Raw genomic sequence first — 18,236 nt, 5'->3', positions numbered from 1 at the left:
TTATCATTACATTCAGTGTAGAAATGGATGTCAGTGTCTGAGGAAAATCTGAATAGAACCTACATTCTCACGGCCCCAATTACCTATGTTAACTCGGTGCCACAAGTCTTAAAATTTACCAACAACATATTGCTAATCTCTTCTTAGCAGGACTATAAGCTCACTGAGAATCGTATCTTACCTTGTAGCATAGTGCTAAGTTTAAAGTAGACACTAACTTAGAATATGAGTTGGCAGACTAATTGCTCTACCACTCAAAATCTTCCATTTAATTTTATAAACAAAGAACTAAGGGCTCTAAGAGGTTAACCTTGTCTTCTGCCCTATGTAATAATGCCTAAACAAACCTAAAGAAATGGCAATCTTTCCTTGCTGATGGCATTTCAGAGATCTACCTTTTTGACTGGTGTATGATCAAGCCCAGAAATCCTAGTTTTTCCTAAAAGATTCCCTGTAGGCCATTAAAATCTCTCCTGCCACAGTTGAGCCTATTGGCCTTTGATTTGCTCTCCAAAAAGAGAAACAACTAGTAGGACCTTTGATAGCACCTGACCACCCTAACTTTTAAACTCACAGTATTTCTTTAGATCTCTGCATTTCTTTTTGTTCTCCCTCATGAACCAGATGAAGATAACTACAGACTTATCACCACTATGGCACAGAAAGAATGCTAACCTGGTGATACTTCCTAATCATGAAACCCAATGCTGATTCCTAATGATGAACTCAGGTTCTAGACCCAGCTATTTAATGTGACCTTAAACAAATCATTTCACCTCTAGGGGAGCCTATGAGATTATTTCTAATATGTAAGAATGGGACTAGATAAAATTAGGAACACCAACATTTATAATTCTATAAAATGCTAAAGTTTCTAGTAGTACTTACAGAATGAGAGAAGACTTGAAGCACGAATTTTACTTAAGCTTTCACATAAACAATCTAATATATAATCATTTTGAAGATAAACAGATCCTAATGAGGTAACGCACACTAAATCAAGTAAACTTGATTATCCTGAAAAATTGATTTAAAAAAGCAATTCACAAGGATGATTAATGTACTTTGAAATGTACAACTAAGACTTCTATAAAGCAGACTCGTGGATCCAACAACTCTACACAAACACACATACATTGTACATCACTAAACTTAATCAAAGTGACAGGAAATAATATGTTTTTAATACTCTGACGGGCTTATACTGCGATACAGTCTTTGAACTTCTGGGTAATCTCTAGGCTATTGGGCAGAAATAGGACCTCAGTCTAGAATTTAGTCCAATTATGTTTCATAATACTGTATAGAAATCGTTAGTGGAAAAAATATGAATGATATCTTGCCCACATTTACAAAGGGTTTCTATAATATCTGTATACAGTTTTAAAGACAGAAAGATTAAAAACTTAAGAGATAAGAGAAAAAAGTTCTTTCATAGTTAATATGAAGTTTAAGTTTTAGCCCTAAAATATAGCCCTCACCTTTCATTTAAACAGTGATATTCTCCCACAAGAACTGAAAAAATCCACTGTATACAAAGACTTAATACAAATATCTTAAACTTTATCAAATATTTTATGTACTACTTAAGAAATTCTTTTCTTAAAATGGAGACAACTGTACTTGAACAATAATAAAAAAAAGTAGAAAAACAACAAAAGTTTTTCTTGTGGCTATACCTAGTTAATAAAATTTAAGAATATAAAGATTTTCCACATATATGAGGTATCTAATATAGTCAAACTCTTAGAAACAGAAAGGAGAGCTGTGGTTTGTAGGGGTTTGGGGTAAAGGAAAAAAGGGGAGTTGTACAATGGGTAATTGAATTTGTTTTTGCAAAATGAAAAAGTTCTAGAGATCTGTTACACAACAATGTGCATATAATTAACACTACTATACCATACATTTAAAATGTTAAATTATGTTTTTTACAACAAAAAGTATAACTAACTTAATAAAGAACAAAAAATAGGCCATCAACTGTAACGAGGTACATTAACTTTAAAGCCTGAAACTAATGAGCTTGGACTGCTTCATGTAACAGCTGTAGGGCAACCAGCATTTCCTGAAAACCTCCTATGTTTACTGGCACTGTATTACCCTTCTCACTTAATGGGAAGGAACCAAAAATTGCTATCTGTGCTTAGTCAATTCTTAGGGTATAATTATACCCAATTTCAAGTGGCTGGGAGAGTCAACAATTATGAAAATTTTTCACGCAGAAAATATGGCTAATTTTAGTAGCACCCATACAAAGAGTTGAGGCTGATCAAGGCACCTTAATACAGACAATTTTTAAAATTAAAGTATGACTTTCCATCAGAAAAGAGATTATGACTCACTTTATTGTGATACTAACTTTGCTGCAGTGGTCTGGAACTGAACCCTCAACATCTTAGAGATACGCCTATAAAATTCTCCAAAAGGTTTCCCATTTATACATAAAAAACAATTAACATTTCACTTACAGAGGAATACTCATATTTTCCTTTGGTGTGTAGAAAATGGCCCTAGTAGTTCCATCTCTGGGAGGGTCATTAGATTTGTGGCCATAATATGCCTGAGTTGGCCTAAACTGTCCTTTTTTTGAAACGCGATTATTAGAGAGGTTACAGGCTACATTCAGTTGGGTGCACCTTCTGTCTGTCTTGGACAATTCATCGACAGTACCAGATTGACACGGGCCTCCTTTTCTTTCAAAGCACAGGAAGGCGGTTTGATCGTGCATGGGTAAGTGAGAAGAGGAACTGTCTTTTGGGGCAAGAGCTGCATCTTTTACAGTTATTGATGGAGGCCCTTGTACATCGAGTTCTTCCTTATTTGGGGTATTCAGGATGAGGAGAGAGGATGGCCTTTCTACTCTTTGCTTTGATTGATGGGAATATGATACCGGGAAAGACTCCCCAATTCTTGGTTTTTCAATTGTCTTGAAAGCTTTCCGCTCCCTCTCTAAAATATCTGTTTGCTGGCGAATCTGTTCCATCATCTCTTTTTCATTCTGTTGCTGCAATTGCTTTTGCCTTTTTTCCTTCTCAGTGTTGAGCTTTTCCAACTTTTTAAGCACAGTATTAGAAGAATCTATATTCCAAGAAGCAACAACTTGATTTTCTCCTGAGAAGTGATACTTTCTGGCTTCCCTGTTGATATCTGAAGTAAGAACTGGAAGTGTTTCTTCACTTTCTATTAGTTTGTTTCTCTGGATACTTGTGTCTAGTTGGGAACTTGTTTTCAGTGGGTCTTGTTGAGGAATATAAAAAAATGTAGGCAGACTACTGGAAATAAAGGGGTCTCTCAGGGGTGGCTTATAGGTAATAGATTCAGAACTGCAAACCAGTTTTTCCTTCATAGTCCATTCTTCAAATGCACTGATTCAGAGGGTGCGCCCTTTTGAATCAATGTACAATTAGTCTCACTTGATGCACTGAGGGCATTGTCCTGTGAATCAAATTTTTTACTAGCAGATATCTCAGGTGATAGAAACTGCAAGTCTCCTTCATCTAAAATTACGGACTCTAGTTTGCACTTTTGGCTTTCCTCACAGCTCAGAAGTTCCAAGCTTCCTTGAGAGCTTTCACTATCAGGTGTACCCTGAAGGGACTGAAGACCCTCGGGCATCAATTCTGTAGACCATCTGCGTTCTTCTGAAGGAGACACACCACCAAGAGAACGGACTTTCAGCAATTCTAAGCTAAATATAGCTTGTTCTAGTTCTCTCATTCTCCGACTTTCTCTTTTGGCACGTCCTACTTTTTTCTGGTGGAGATCCTCCAAAGACTTGGGTCTCTCTCTTACAATTACATCTTCCTGCAAGTCCACACCACTTTGGCTTCTGGCTCTCTCCTGTCGCTTGTTTGGGGACTCCTTCCAACAATCCACTGAATTATTTTCATTGCTCTCTGTCACAGATTTACATTCTTCTATGGCTTTTACTCTGTTGTCAAAGGAACAATCCTCCCATTCTGAAGGGTCTGAACCATGAATTTTCACAGAACCATATGGCTCAATATTTATCAATCCAAGATCTATTTTTGTTTCTTTTAGTCTTTGTTCTTTTAAAGCTTTAAATCTATATAAAAATTAAAAAGAAGTATGTTAGATCTATGACTTGGTTACCACTGGAGAGAATAGTCTCAAAATTTTTTTACTACATCTAAGTATTTCTCAAATTAACTTGGTTGCACATTTCATAATTCTGTTCCCATAAGTGAGATTATATTTCATTAAGTGAATTATTCCTACTTGGGCATTCTACTAAAAAAATAAAATAAAATCATAAGTAAAGCTCTCATTTAATAATATCCTTATTTTAAGGTAAGCCTTAAAAATAAAATTAAAGTTTCTAAAAGTAAAAACAGTTGAATACTGCCAATTTTTAAAGACTCAGCCTAATGTAAAAGTTAACTCTTAGCAGTTATAACTGTAGACCACAGGTTTTCAATCCAATTTAACTCAATAAACACTTATTTAGCTTCCATTATATCCCACACAATGCAGGTTAAAATTATGAGGAGTATCACAGTTTAGTAGAAAAGACACATTGCATGTAACCAGTTCTAATACAAGTTAGGCAAGTATTAGAGCAGGGGTATAAGCAACGTGTATTTCAGCAGAGAGAATTATTATAACAACCAAGATTACCTCTGTCTTGCTCTGAATCCTCTACATATTGACTGCAAATGGATAATTTTGTTCCTTTGCTCGTGATACCTCTTACTTTCCCTATAGCCTTTCCATTGTGCCTGTATACAAATAGCAGCTCTTTGCTTCCGCCTGTAGTGCTCCCTCCATCTCTGCTGGATGATGATGACTGCTGTCCGGAGCTCCAAATATCGCTGCCTCTCTAAGTGAGCACGCCAAGAAGCTTGGAGGAGAGTAGCTGCATTAGCTATAACTAAAGCATCTTTTTGCACAGCTGCATCTCTGATGACTTGCTTCTGATTTAGGTAATTTCTCCAGAATCGCTACGGTAAAGACAAAGTAGTAACAAAAACTTGTCATATCTTACACCATATTTTCACAGAACAAGGAAAAAAAGATCAAGTTCTTAAGTCTCAATTAAAAGGTAAGTGGCTAAATAGTGGGTGATTAAAAACTTTTTCTTGATATGCTTGGTTAAAACAAATGTTTTAGATAATATAATCTCAATAAAGTTAATTATAGAATAACTTAAAAATTTTTGATGCTTTCATGCCCTACAAATTAATTTTAACAAATTACAAATTATTCTCATACTGCAGCTTGCTGATACTAATCAGGTTTATGGTCAACATATATACATTACAGAAATTAAGATATTAAAGATTTTCTTGTACAAACACAGCAAGTCCTATAGAAATAGCTATCATATAAATTGATGATGGAGAAAACAGATAAATATAAAATAAGGTACCTGTAGACCAAGATGAGTATATAACAGCAATGTAAGTATAACTCTCAAATAGCATTCAGAAAACTATTAAATATAACTATGTCAACAAAAATTAAGGTAAATATTCCTTTGCCCCTACCTAATCATACCTCAAAAGCCATTATAACTATAAATTTGATTTAATTTAAATTCAACTGCATTGATATTTATTATAGTTTATTATCATAAGCCAGATAATCTTTCAGTGCTATCAACATTTCAAAAATGAATAGGACACTCATATCTCTGAAGAAGTTTACATTCTTATTTCATAGTAAAATAGTTCTGATTACCGGGGGGGAAAAAAAAAGGCCAAATAAACTAGCCAATCTTATGCAAGGAACCCTTTGCCTCTCACCTGGATGATAACTGATGCTTGTTTCAGCTGGAGGAAATGCTGCCTGCAGAGCAAGACCCTAAACCATCGTTGCAACAGTATGATTCTGTGCAGCACCTCTTGGTGAAGCAGATCTTGTAGGTGCTGTCGTTCCTGCTCCTTCAGGAACACCTACCAGGAGGAAGAAGATGAAAAATACAATTTAAGAAGAAATAAGCCCTGGCCAAGTAACTCAGTTGGTTAGAGTACCATTTAGATGTGTCAAGGTTGCAGGTTTGATCCCCAGTCAGGGCACATACAAGAAGCAACCAATGAATGCCTTATGTAAGTGGAATAACAAATTGATGTTTCTCTCTCTGTCTCTCCCTCTGTCCCTTCGTTCCCCCTCTCTAAAATCAATTAATAAAAACAAACATTTTTTAAAAATGAGAAATTTATTTCATGAATCATCCCTTCTGTGATAAGCATTTTTAGAAAAGAACAAATACAGTGTCAGATGTGTAAAAGCAGTACTGATAAATATTTCTATCAATTTATCCAAAGCAGTCATTCTCAAATGAAAGAAGACATTAGAATATAGAAGGCGATATGCTAAGGTACACATGTATACAAAAATCCCTGTGTCAGAGATTAGGATACATTATTCCTGTGGGAAATTCACCACCATCATAAGCCAATGTACTACTGGTAGTATGTCATATTTTTCAAGGATGTTGGAGTAGGGTGAAGGTATACAGTATGATATTTTTATGTATGTATACATTGTGAAATAATTACCACAATCAAACTAATTAACCTATTACCTATCATTTTTGTCAAAAATAAAATATTTTTAGCCCTGGCTGGTGTAGCTCGGTGGATTGAGCGCGGGCTGGGAACCAAAGTGTCCCAGGTTCGATTCCCAGCTAGGGTACATTCCTGGGTTGCAGGCCATAACCCCAGCAACCGCACATTGATGTCTCTCTCTCTCTCTCCCTCTCTCTCCCCCCTCCCTTCCTTCCCTAAAAATAAATAAATAAAATCTTTAAAAAAAAAATAAAAATAAAAATAAATAAAATAAAATATTTTTAGAAAGAGCACACAGATTAGATACCCAAAGAGGAAAACAGCAAACTAATAAGGATAAGAGACAGAGGACCCCACCTGAGCAAAACAAGGAGTTAAAAATAATGATAAAAGCACATACAGGAGACAATAAAACACTTAATCTTCACAATGAAGATATTAAATAGTTTAAAATTACAATATGGAGATTCTTGAAAAGGAAAAAGATATTTGAACTTAATGAGGTTATCTAGGGATTATTATTGAGCAGGAAACCAACATAAAGAAAGAAGTATATTAAAATGATGATTTTGATACAATGGGTAGAGTGAGTTCAATAGAATAACAAATAGACTGGAACCAGATGAGAAATCTGTGTACTGTAAGAGAAATATTAGTGAGAGGTAAACAAACAGAACTAATATGGAAGAAGTGTCAGTGAAGAAAAGGAGAGATGTGATAATCATTTGTAAGGGGGAAAAAAAACCCAAAACCCCAGAACTTTGTAAAAGAATTAAAGTGAAGGTTAAGCCAAATATGGTTTCTAGCCTAAGAAACTAGAAAAGGATGATAGAAAGAGTAAGTGACAAATTAAGGAAAGCAGGTAAATCAGGAAAAGGTAACTCTGGGCAAATAGAATTTTGAGATTATAGAACACTAGGGAGAGATGGTTTTTAAGCAGTTAAAAATTTAGGTAGAACTAGAGAATTCACCAGAAGCTCTTTAATACTGATTATATTATTTTTTCTTATGACATCTGGTACACTATATTTTTTATAAAATGTTCTGATAGGCAGATTGTCATTATTATTTAAATACAAAAATACATTCAATTTACACAAGGGCTGTATATATATTCACCATGGATTTTCCAACTTGATAATTGTCTGGATTAATATTTGTTTTCCTGAAGAAATCCTGAATGTTAAATTTGGATGGAATAATATTTCGAGGAAGAAGAACATGGAAGTGGCTCACAAAATCCTGAAAAATGAAAAGAAAATGTTATAAAGTCAAAGAGCATTATATATAAACAAGATCCTAAATGTTAGCTAATGATCCTTTTATTAATCCTTTCCTCATTCTTTGACATAGGGTGAAACCAAGGAAGTACTTGTTAACTCAAAATATTACAAAAGGTTAATTTATAAAATGGGGAGGGGGATAGTGAGTTCTACATAGTATCTTGTTATCAAAAGGGAATAGGAGAAGAAAAGAGAGGTAGAAACTAATCATCGCTCTTGAGAAAGCTGTATTAAAAACCAAAGAAAAAGTTATTTAACAAGAATCAGAAATTTTTAGCAGAAAAAGTAAGCAAAGGAGGCAGTCATTACAGGATATAACTGGGAATGAGACTTCCCCTCTTAGTAACAATTTCAAAGACTTGCTCAGCTGCTGAAAAGCTTCAATATAATTTCTATACCCATAGCAGCAGTACTCATGAGAAGAACTATGAGCCTTGCTGGCAGCTTCCTATAAAAGAAAATCCTGCTGAGAAAACTTGAGTGAAAAGCCAAATGGAATGATTTCTTTTGAATTAGACAGTTCTGATTGAACTATTTCAATTATTGAAATAATTAGTGTGAAGAATTGCTATGTGATGAGTAAATTTATTATTAGGAAACATTCAGATCAAATGAGAATAGCCAAGTACGAGATACTATTACAACACAAACTTAATGAGACTGGTGCCATTCAATGGAAATGAGTACTCTCTACCTCTCTAACTCTATATCCAAAAGATGGGATGAAAGGAAGAATTAAGACAAATAAAAAGTGAGCCCCAAACAGAATATAAGACAGGAATAATTTACCTGATGTGCATATATATATTTAAAGATCAATATAAAAGTATACCTGGAAGGAGTATTTACAGCTATATCCTGACTGGCGAATTCGAACTGTCTCCAGCATCCCAGTATATCGAAGCTGTCTAAGTACCAAGGCATCATTGAACCTTAATGGCAGCTAAAATAAAGCATACAGAAAACAAAATTAACCAAGAAGAACAGATCTCCAAATTAATGTTTGTCTTGTAAGTATAATTAACTTTTGACTATGTAGGAATTGACTGAAGGCTGTCTGGCTAAGATATAGCAGAGATGACAGGACAATCTTACTTCCCCAGTGGGTAGCTTCAGAAAAGATCTGACTGCCTGACCCTGGGGGAAAAAAGAGAAACCAGGTTTTCAGGCTTCTCTAATTATAGAGGGAAAGAACCTTCAAAGCTCAAATGGAATGTAGCTGCCCAACAAGAAGGCCACATAATAGTCACTATAAAATAAGTAAGACTAGCCTACTTATATGTGGTCAAGAGTGTCCATATTTTTGTTTTTAGTTACAATTTTATCTCTAATCTCACTCAGAAACCACCTGCTCCATTTTACCAGATGCCGTAGTAAACTGAGAGCTGCCAGATTCTTCTTTAATGACTAATACAAGGTTAAGAGTAGGTTATTTACCTAAATACTGTCTGCTGATGATACTGGTAAGACACAAGAAAAACAGGGGCCATTTTTTGAAAAACAAAAAATTCCTATGGTCCCTGACAACTGATGGTTTCATTGTATAGGCACTGAGAGGGAAAAGCTAATGGGAGATAGTCACTCCTCACCAGTCACAATACCCAGTCACTCCTAGGTATCTCAGTAGGCATGTTTACAGACATCCAAAACAAGATGTATCTGGAGCTTCAGATATTTCTTCCTATTTACTCTAAATACTATTTTCAATGATTCCCTAAGGCAATGCCAAACATTTTTCTGCAAACAGATGGGCATACCAGCTAGCTGTCAAGGAAAAAATGTTAATGGGCAACTTTAACCCCTTATGTTAAATAATAATAATAGTTGATATTTATTTATTATTTATTCTGTACTCTGAAATACTTCATTAATTGAACTCTTTGTATAGGTCTCAATTAATAATAGGGACTCAAACTTCTTTTTAACTATAAATAAAATGGTTTCCTTTTAGTCATTTAAAAGAATAGCTACATTTACTAATCACTTAGCATGGGCTAGAAACATGCTATGTATGCTACAGGTATTAGCTCATATATACTCACAAAACACTATAAGGTCCCATAAACATGTATGATCTTAAATGAATGAAAATATTTAAGCTCCAGAAAGGTTAACTTGTCTAAAGTCACAAAGCTTATAGACAGCAGAGTTGGAGACTGCTTCTTAAGAATTAAGAAAGCTGAACATAATTTCTACACATTTTAGCTGCTCAGGCTAGGAACTATTTTCCTATCATGAACATAAAGAAAGATGACAAATATTTACACTTATTAGCTATATTCTGCAAATCTCTAGGGGAACTGTCATAGAAAACAGGAAGGAATCAAGAATATCCATAGCATCTTCCCTATTTTATAAAGCTAAGAATCTATCCACATGAAAAGTGACAAGCAACTTCTTTAGGAGTGACAGTGTATATATAAACAAGAGGAATTAATCTCAGGGTAACAAAAGTTCTATAAAACTCTTTTTTATGATGGAATTTCGAGAGGTATTTGCTTCTCAAATTCTAGTAGATGCTAAATCAACAATAAAATATCCATAGAAAATATAAAATACTGTTTCCCTAAAAAAGATTATAGATTAACTCTTCCTGTCCACTTACTCTCCTTAGGAAGAATCTAAAGCTTTGTTTGAAGTAAGCTGAGAAGCTCTAATTTACAGGACATTTTTACCTTTTCTGCGTTAGAGCGAATGCATTTTACAAAATATGGTTCTGCTTGACCAAGTGTCTCCATCAGCTTGTTTAATGAGGCCTGTGATACAAAGCAATATAATGAGCATTTTCTTCCATTCCAAACTGGTAACAATTTATAAATGTAAACAATGTTGTCAAAATACGCAAAAATGAGTGGTATACACAAAAATAGGTTTATTTCTGAAAAGCAAAATGACTACGGCTTTTAGTCAGATGAATCCTGTCCCATTCAGGTATCTTGCCAATCATTTTGACTTTTCAATGTCAATCTGAACGAAAGAGATTCCTCTTTGTTAAAAGTAAAATAGGAAATAACCTGAAACTGAGCACTGATGCTGGGAGGTTTCTTCTTCTTGTGCAAATGAAGAAGGGACTTGGTAATTCGATCCTGCAGGGTCAGTCTTGTCAGGTGCTTTAAAGAATTTACCTCTAGCAAGTGCTGAAAAAAAGAGTGGGAAAACCAAATTCTTCACATAAATTAAACTAGGAATAGGAAAAACAAAACTGTAAGCCAGTTTTCATTATTTCCTATGTGTGATGACTGCAGTAAATATGGGAGATTGATATTCAACATCCATTCTACCCTCCTTCTGCTTTCCTGCAGAAGCTCTCCATCTAAAAAGAAAACTACTTTCCCCAAACTCTCTAGAACCTCAGGCTCTGGAAGTGATTTAAGTTTATCAATTAAATTCCCACACACAAACCTGGGAAGGTATAATGAGGCAGAGGTTTTGGCCAGTAGCTTCTGTTTCTGCTGACAAGCATGTAAACAAAAGTACTTCACTTGTGGGCTAGTTTTCTACCCAAATACTACCTTTTTGAGTGCTCAGAGGCAGAGTGCAGGGCATTTGTGCTGTCACTGCTACTCTACTAAAAGCAGTTCAGCCCTGGGGCCAACAGTTGCAGCAGCTGCAACCTGAACCCTGAAGTAACCTGGAATCAGCACCTACAACTTTCTGATTACAACTCTGGTCAGTTCTGCATTGTTATTTTAATACTCTGAAACTCTAACACTTGTAATGATTTGTAAGCATCTCTCTGAATTAAGTCCCTTTCTACATAAAAATATCTACAGTAACTACTGTTATCTGTAACTGAATCCTAACTCATAGAGACAAATTAAATTCAATCCCAGGGCTATATCAGATATGCCATAAACACAGAAAAAGAAAATACAGTCCCTATCAACCCTCATCCTGATGTGCTAATAATCTTAATAATAAGACAAAAGTTACACATAAAGCAACTAAAGAATATAAAATATTAATAAAGTATGTGGCAGCTTTTTAAAAATTCTATTGTATTGTTTATGCTATTATACTTACCCAAATTTTCCCCCTTCATCCACCTCCACCCAGCACCGCCCCCCATTCCCTCAGACAATCCCCACATCCATGGGTCCTACATATATGTACTTTGGCTACTCTATTCCCTATGCTGTACTTTACAACCCCATTACTATTCTGTAACTAACAATTTGCACTTCTTTAATCCCTTCACCACTTTTGCCCATCACCCTGACCCCCTCCCATCTGACAACCATCAAAATAATCTATGATTTGTTTCTGTTCTGCTTGTTTTTGTTTTTTTAAGATTCAGTTGCTGTTAGATATGTATTTTTGCCATTTCATTGTTCGAAATTTGAACTTCTTAAAGAAGACCCTTTAATATTTCATATAATAATGGTTTATTGATGATGAACTCCTTTAGCTTTTTATGGTCTGGGAATCTCTTTATCTTTCCTTAGATTCTACATGATAGCTTTGCTGAGTAGGTTAATCTTGGTTGTAGGTCCTTGCTTTTCATCACTTTCAATATTTCTTGGCAATCCCTTCTAGCTTGCAAAGTTTCTTTTGAGAAATCAATGGCTCAGTGGATTCAGTGCCAGATTGTGAATCAAGAGAAATCAGCTGACAGCCTTATGGGAGCTCCCTTGCAGATAACTAACTGCTTTTCTCTTGCTACTTTTAAGAGTCTTACTTTGTCTTCAACCTTTGGCATGTTAATTATGATGTCTTGGTGTGGGCCTCTTCAGATCCATCTTGTTTGGGACTCTCTGTGTCCTGGATTTGCATGTCTATTTCCTTCACCAAATTAGGGAAGTTTTCTATCATTTTATTCAAATATGTTTCTAATTTTGCTCTTTCTCTTCTCCTCTGGCACCCCTATGATATGAATGTTGAAACACTTGAAGTCGTCCAACATTTTCCCTTCACTATCCTCAATTTTTAATATTCTTTTTTCTTGTTGTTCTGATTGGTTGTTTTTGGCCCCCCTTATGTTCAAAATTTGTGATTTGATTCTGGGCTTCATTCACTCTACTGTTGCTTCCTTGTAAATTTTTCTTTATTTTAATTAGTGCATCTTTTGTTTCTAACTGGATCATTTTTATGATGCTGAGGTCCTCGCTAAGTTCCTTGAATATCCTTATAACCAGTGTTTTGAACTCTGCATCTGACAGACTGCTTGTATCCATTTTGTTTAGTTCGTTTCTGGAGTTTTTTTCTATTCTTTCATTTGGGGCAGCCATGTCTGTCTCCTCATTTTGGCAGCCTCCATGTGTGTGGTTTGATGTATTAGGTAGCACTGTTAAATCTCCCAGGCTTGACAGAGTTGCTTAATGTAATAGGTGTTCTGTTGGGTCCAGTGGCACAGCCTCCCCTATTACCCAAGATGGATCCTCAACTGGGACCCACTGTGAGGGCTGCATATACCCTCCTCTTGCAGTTGGCCCTTGATTGCTGTTGGCACATACAAAGTCAGCCACCACCTGTGTTCTGTCCAGGATTAGGCAGAATTAGCTACAAGGCAATCTACAGATGGCTGCTACTTGTACTGGGCTTAGAGGTACCCCAGAGAGGCCAAGCTGTGAACCAAGGCTGGGTGCTACAAGTACGAGCCTGGGGCATCTAAAAGGGAGTTACAGGCCATGTTGATGCTAGAGGTTGCTTGTTAAGAGAATTTAGAAAAACCTGAATTATGGACAGAGACAAACCATTCATATGGAAAAGCCACTGGAAACAGCTTGGGTAGGCCTGAATGTTGGGTGGGGCAAAGAGTGTGAGCCAGGTTGATGGGATCTCAGATATGGTGCCAGCTCTGTGGCTCTGTGGGGGGGGAGGGCTCAGAAAAGGCACAATGGCCTCTGCCAGCACTTCCGTCTGAGAGAAAGCTGTCCCTCCAGCTCTCATAATGATGGAGGACAATTCAGTTTCTCCCCATATGTTTCTGATGCCTTTCAATCTGTTGCTCCAGCACTGGAGCTCAGAAGAAGTGAAACCGAGTACATCTGTGAGCAGGCCCTATAAGAGAAACTGGCAGAGAGTCCAGCAGTTTCTGTCTTCCACAATTTTGACTGGTTTTTATAGCCAGAAGTTGTGGAAACTTATCTCCCTTCACTAGAACCCTGGGCTGGGTGGCCTGTTGTGGGGCAGGGACCCCTTGCTTCTGAGATATCCCTACCGATTTTTATTCACCACACATGAGTGTGGGACAGCCCACTCTTCATCTACACCCCTCCTGCCAGTCTCAATGTGATTTCTTCTTAATTCCATAGTTGTAGGACTTCCATGCAGCTGACTTTTGACAGTTCTGAATGATGGTTGTTCTACAGTTTAGTTGTAATTTGATGTGGCTGTGCAAGGAGGCAAGCCCTGTTTACCTGTCCACCATCTTTAATGGAAATTCTTACGGGAGTGTTTTTAGCCAATCACTGGCACTGAGTATGTCAATAAAAAAATATATATCTACACAGAGGTACAACTTACATAGTTATTGAAAAGTAGTAAAAGTTTTACTATATGAGAAGCACAAGATTGAGTTAACTTGGAACTAATGGTTTCATTTTGTAAACCACATTTAACTTGGAAATAATGGTTTTATTTTGTAAACCACATTTAACTTGGAAATAATGGTTTCATTTTGGTAAACCATATTTAAAGTGATAGTAAAATTAATTAACATTTGTCACTATGTGAAAAGCATCACATTGACAGTGGAAAATACAAATAACTATTTTTTAAAAAGTCCTTTCCTTCAAGAAGTTTAAGTGGAAAAGTATTTTTAAAAACACCACTTGTATTATTACATAAAATTCTTTCTAACTTTTTCATTTGCTTAAAATACTCTATAGCTAGATCTTTTTATATGTCTTGATTTTTCTTGGCATTTAACTTACAGCTTGAATGTCCAGAACTTTCTCATGAAGTTCTTGCTTAACCATCCAAAAAGTAGCCCACCTTCAATTTCATTTTTGAGAGGAGGAAAGATGAGAAAGAGACGAGAGAAACATTGTTGTGAGAGAAAAACATCGACTGGCTGCCTTCTGTACATGCTCCAACTGGGGACCAAATCTGCAACCTAGGTATGTGCCCTGACCAGCAATCAACCCATAGACCTTTTGGTTTGCAGGATGACACAAAACCAGCTGAGCCACACTAGCCTGGGCTATAATAGCCCACCTCTAGATCAACAGGTCATTTAATTTTCCTCTTTGCACATAATATCGTCTAATTATCTTTTCACGTATTTGCTTATTTGCATTTTTTTCCTCTAGAAAATAACTAAAGGAAAGCAAGGACTCTGATCAGACTGTTCATCCCTGTACCCCTAATGCCCAGAACAGTGTTTGATACAGAATAGGTCTTCAATAAATATTGTTTTGTTGAATGAATGAATGGCTAGCAACTAATTATTTTGAGGAATGTTTCCTCAGCAGCTGGAGACCAGTTTTCTGCCCATAAAACCACCATGATCAGATCAATCACAAATATTCAAGAGTAATTACTACAGATCAGGTTCTGTTCTTAGTATATACCAGCAACACAGTGCATTCAAGTACAGAGAAACAGGCTACAAAAACATTAAAAATGAATGATAACTTGAAGGTTATTAAGACTTATGAAGAAGACAAAACAGGGAAAGAGAAAAGAGGTAGACAAGGCAAAACAGAACAAGGTGGAGGACAGGAGGCTAAAAGGACAAGAGAAAGATGAATCCAGTTGCATGGCAGCTACAATAGCCCTGCATGATGTGACAAAACCATGAACTGGACTGTGGAACAGAGGTCTAGCAGAAAACGAAAACAGTTAATTGCTTTCTTAGGTCTTCTGTTCATTATCTACTTTATTCCTTTCTTAATTCCATCTTCACTGTTTAGTTTGTTCCACTAAATTAATCAGCTCATTTTTAACAAACTAATATTACTGCTTGCTATGCAAGATGTTAGAGAAACAAAGATTAAACATTACTTACACGAGCCAACATATGGAAGCAACCCAAGTGCCCATCAATAGATAAGTGGATAAAGAAGACATGATACATAAATACAATAGAATATTCAGCCATAAAGAAGAATGAAATCTTGCTGTATGCAAAAATTTGGATGGACCTGGAGAGTATTATGCTAGGTGAAATAAGTCTAGACAGAGAAAGATGAATACTATAGGATTTCACTTATATGTAAAATCATAAAAACTAAAATAAGTGAATAAACAAAATAGAAACAAGCTCTACATACAGAAAACATTTTAATGGCTGCCAAAGGTGGCTGGGGGAATGGGTTAAAAAGAAGGGAATAAGATACACAAATTGCCAGTTATAAAAGCAGTCACAAGGACATAAAGTGCAGCATAAGAAATATAGTCAGTAATACTGTAATAGCTAGGTATGGTGTCAGATGGGTCCTAGACTTATCAGGGGGACCATTTTGTAAAATATATAAATATCAAATCACTAAGTTATACAGTTATGTTGTATACTGTTGAAATTAAAATAATTTTGAATATTAACTATGATTGAAAATATTTTTAAAATTATTTTTAAAAAGAAGATACTGCTCATGTTAAAGAGGACTAAAATTAACTTGTTTTGAGCCTGAGTGACTAAAGATTTAGTAGGGAAGGGACACACTAAAATCACTTGGGGATCAAGTATGAGAGATGAGCAGGGTATCAAAGTAAAAATATACAACAGGGCAACTGTCAGTAAAAGATTGGAAATTAAAAGACAAGTCGTTAGAAAAGTAGATTCAATAGAAGTAACAGCTTCAAGGTATGAGTGGAATAAATTCTAAGAGAGAAAAAGTAAAGTACTATCAAAAGAGAGCTATATTAACTGAGGGTTAAGGGCTGTTGAAGGTTGTATTTGTTAAATATTTGCTTATATTTAATTGTTTGGAATTGCAGTAGAAGCAAAGCACTCTAAATCCCCCCTATGTCAATAAAAGGAAGTGCTAGAGGTATCCTGAATACAGGTGACTGAATCTTATTTCCAGTAGCTATAAAAGTTGCACTGATGCATGCAATAATGCTTCATATAGCAAGATATGAAAGAGGCTACAGGTTTCACCAAAGAGCAAAAGAAAAAAAATTCAGGTTATCTTTACTTCTGTTGCTTCTTTCCAGAGCATATATAAAACTATGTTACAGAAATATCTTGTTTAGCAAATGACCACAGTCAATGAAGATATAAGATCTGCCACTTTAATCTGTAGTAATATATACCTGTCTACCTTGATCTGAAATAACTGAAACAAGCAAACCATATATTAATTAGAAAAAATGAGGCATATTTAAATAAGTGTATGAAAGTAAGATGAAGAACATGGCTCCTAAAGAAACCATACATCGTGCATATATGCATGTATACAGATAAGCCATAAATTCAGTTCTAAATGTTCTGATGGAAAATACAAAGAAATACTTATTATTTGACTGCTAACCATGCATGTACCAAACACATATCTCTAATCCTAATGTATATTATCCCTTGCATTACAGAGATTAAGACAAGTTAGAATACTCCAAAAATCAGAGCAAGTAACAGATCCATAATTTGAATATAGATCAGCTTGACTCCAAAGTCTATACTCTCATAGGCTATGTTGCCTCTCAAATATTAAATATATGCACTTGCATCAATAAAATACTAAAATAAATAAAAAATCAGCTGCATTTAATTTAAAAAGAGAGAGAAACAGATGTGATTCCTCCAATTGATGATTGAATGGAATTATTTATTTCAGAGGCATCCAACATACTCATGTTGACCATCACATAAAGTTTAAGAAGAAGTTCTGCATTTGAGGAGAGTGAGCAGAACCATACAAACAAGTAGGCCCAGAGGTGGCATTCAAAATACTAAAACACTAAAGAAAGTGAAGGAAAAATAAGGACAAATGAACAGATAAAGATGTTTAAGAACAAATACGATCTCCTCTCTTTTTCTCTACACAAAATATTTTCACGGTAAGAATATTATTACAACCCAGTTACATAAACTTTCTGTGTTTTGTAATTTAAAACTATATTTACCACTACCTGAAACCACATCAGCAGTGCATTCAGTTTTCTTGGAAACCTAAGGTAACTCAGGTAGAAGGAATAATAAAGGCAGACTCCTTTTTGTTTTTCTTAAACTAGGGAATCATAAGAATAAATAGCTCTCTTTCCAGTTCTTTTAAAATTTTGAAATTACATTCATTAACAAGGTTAAGAGAAGCAGCATTTCTTCTCTGGGAGGGTACAGAGGACTTTTCTTTCTTTAATAAATTCAGTAAATATTTTGGGAATGCCATCTCTGCCTTAACAATGTAGATCAGAGTAGGCAAATTATAGATTGAGGTCCAAATCCTGGCCACTATTTTTTATAGGGTTTGCATGGTTGAAAAAATTAAAACAAAACAATGATTAAAATAAAATTTAAAAAAATTAAATAAAATAAAAA

The 18,236-nt window shown here is 35.4% G+C and overlaps 1 protein-coding gene across 1 annotated transcript in view; it reads right to left on the bottom strand.

Annotated features, from left to right (window-relative positions):
- The window catches only part of MYO9A (myosin IXA), a 258,914-nt gene that overhangs the window by 82,461 nt on the left and 158,217 nt on the right, over positions 1-18,236 (bottom strand). Inside the window, 8 exon segments of the mRNA XM_028507508.2 lie at positions 2,469-3,348; positions 3,351-4,066; positions 4,639-4,961; positions 5,766-5,915; positions 7,650-7,772; positions 8,646-8,756; positions 10,489-10,569; positions 10,828-10,950. Coding sequence (XP_028363309.1) covers positions 2,469-3,348; positions 3,351-4,066; positions 4,639-4,961; positions 5,766-5,915; positions 7,650-7,772; positions 8,646-8,756; positions 10,489-10,569; positions 10,828-10,950 — 2,507 coding nt within the window.

This window comes from Phyllostomus discolor, chromosome 1 (assembly GCF_004126475.2).
Source record: "Phyllostomus discolor isolate MPI-MPIP mPhyDis1 chromosome 1, mPhyDis1.pri.v3, whole genome shotgun sequence".
NCBI lineage: Eukaryota > Metazoa > Chordata > Mammalia > Chiroptera > Phyllostomidae > Phyllostomus > Phyllostomus discolor.
This window is presented reverse-complemented; position numbering and strand designations above follow the sequence as displayed.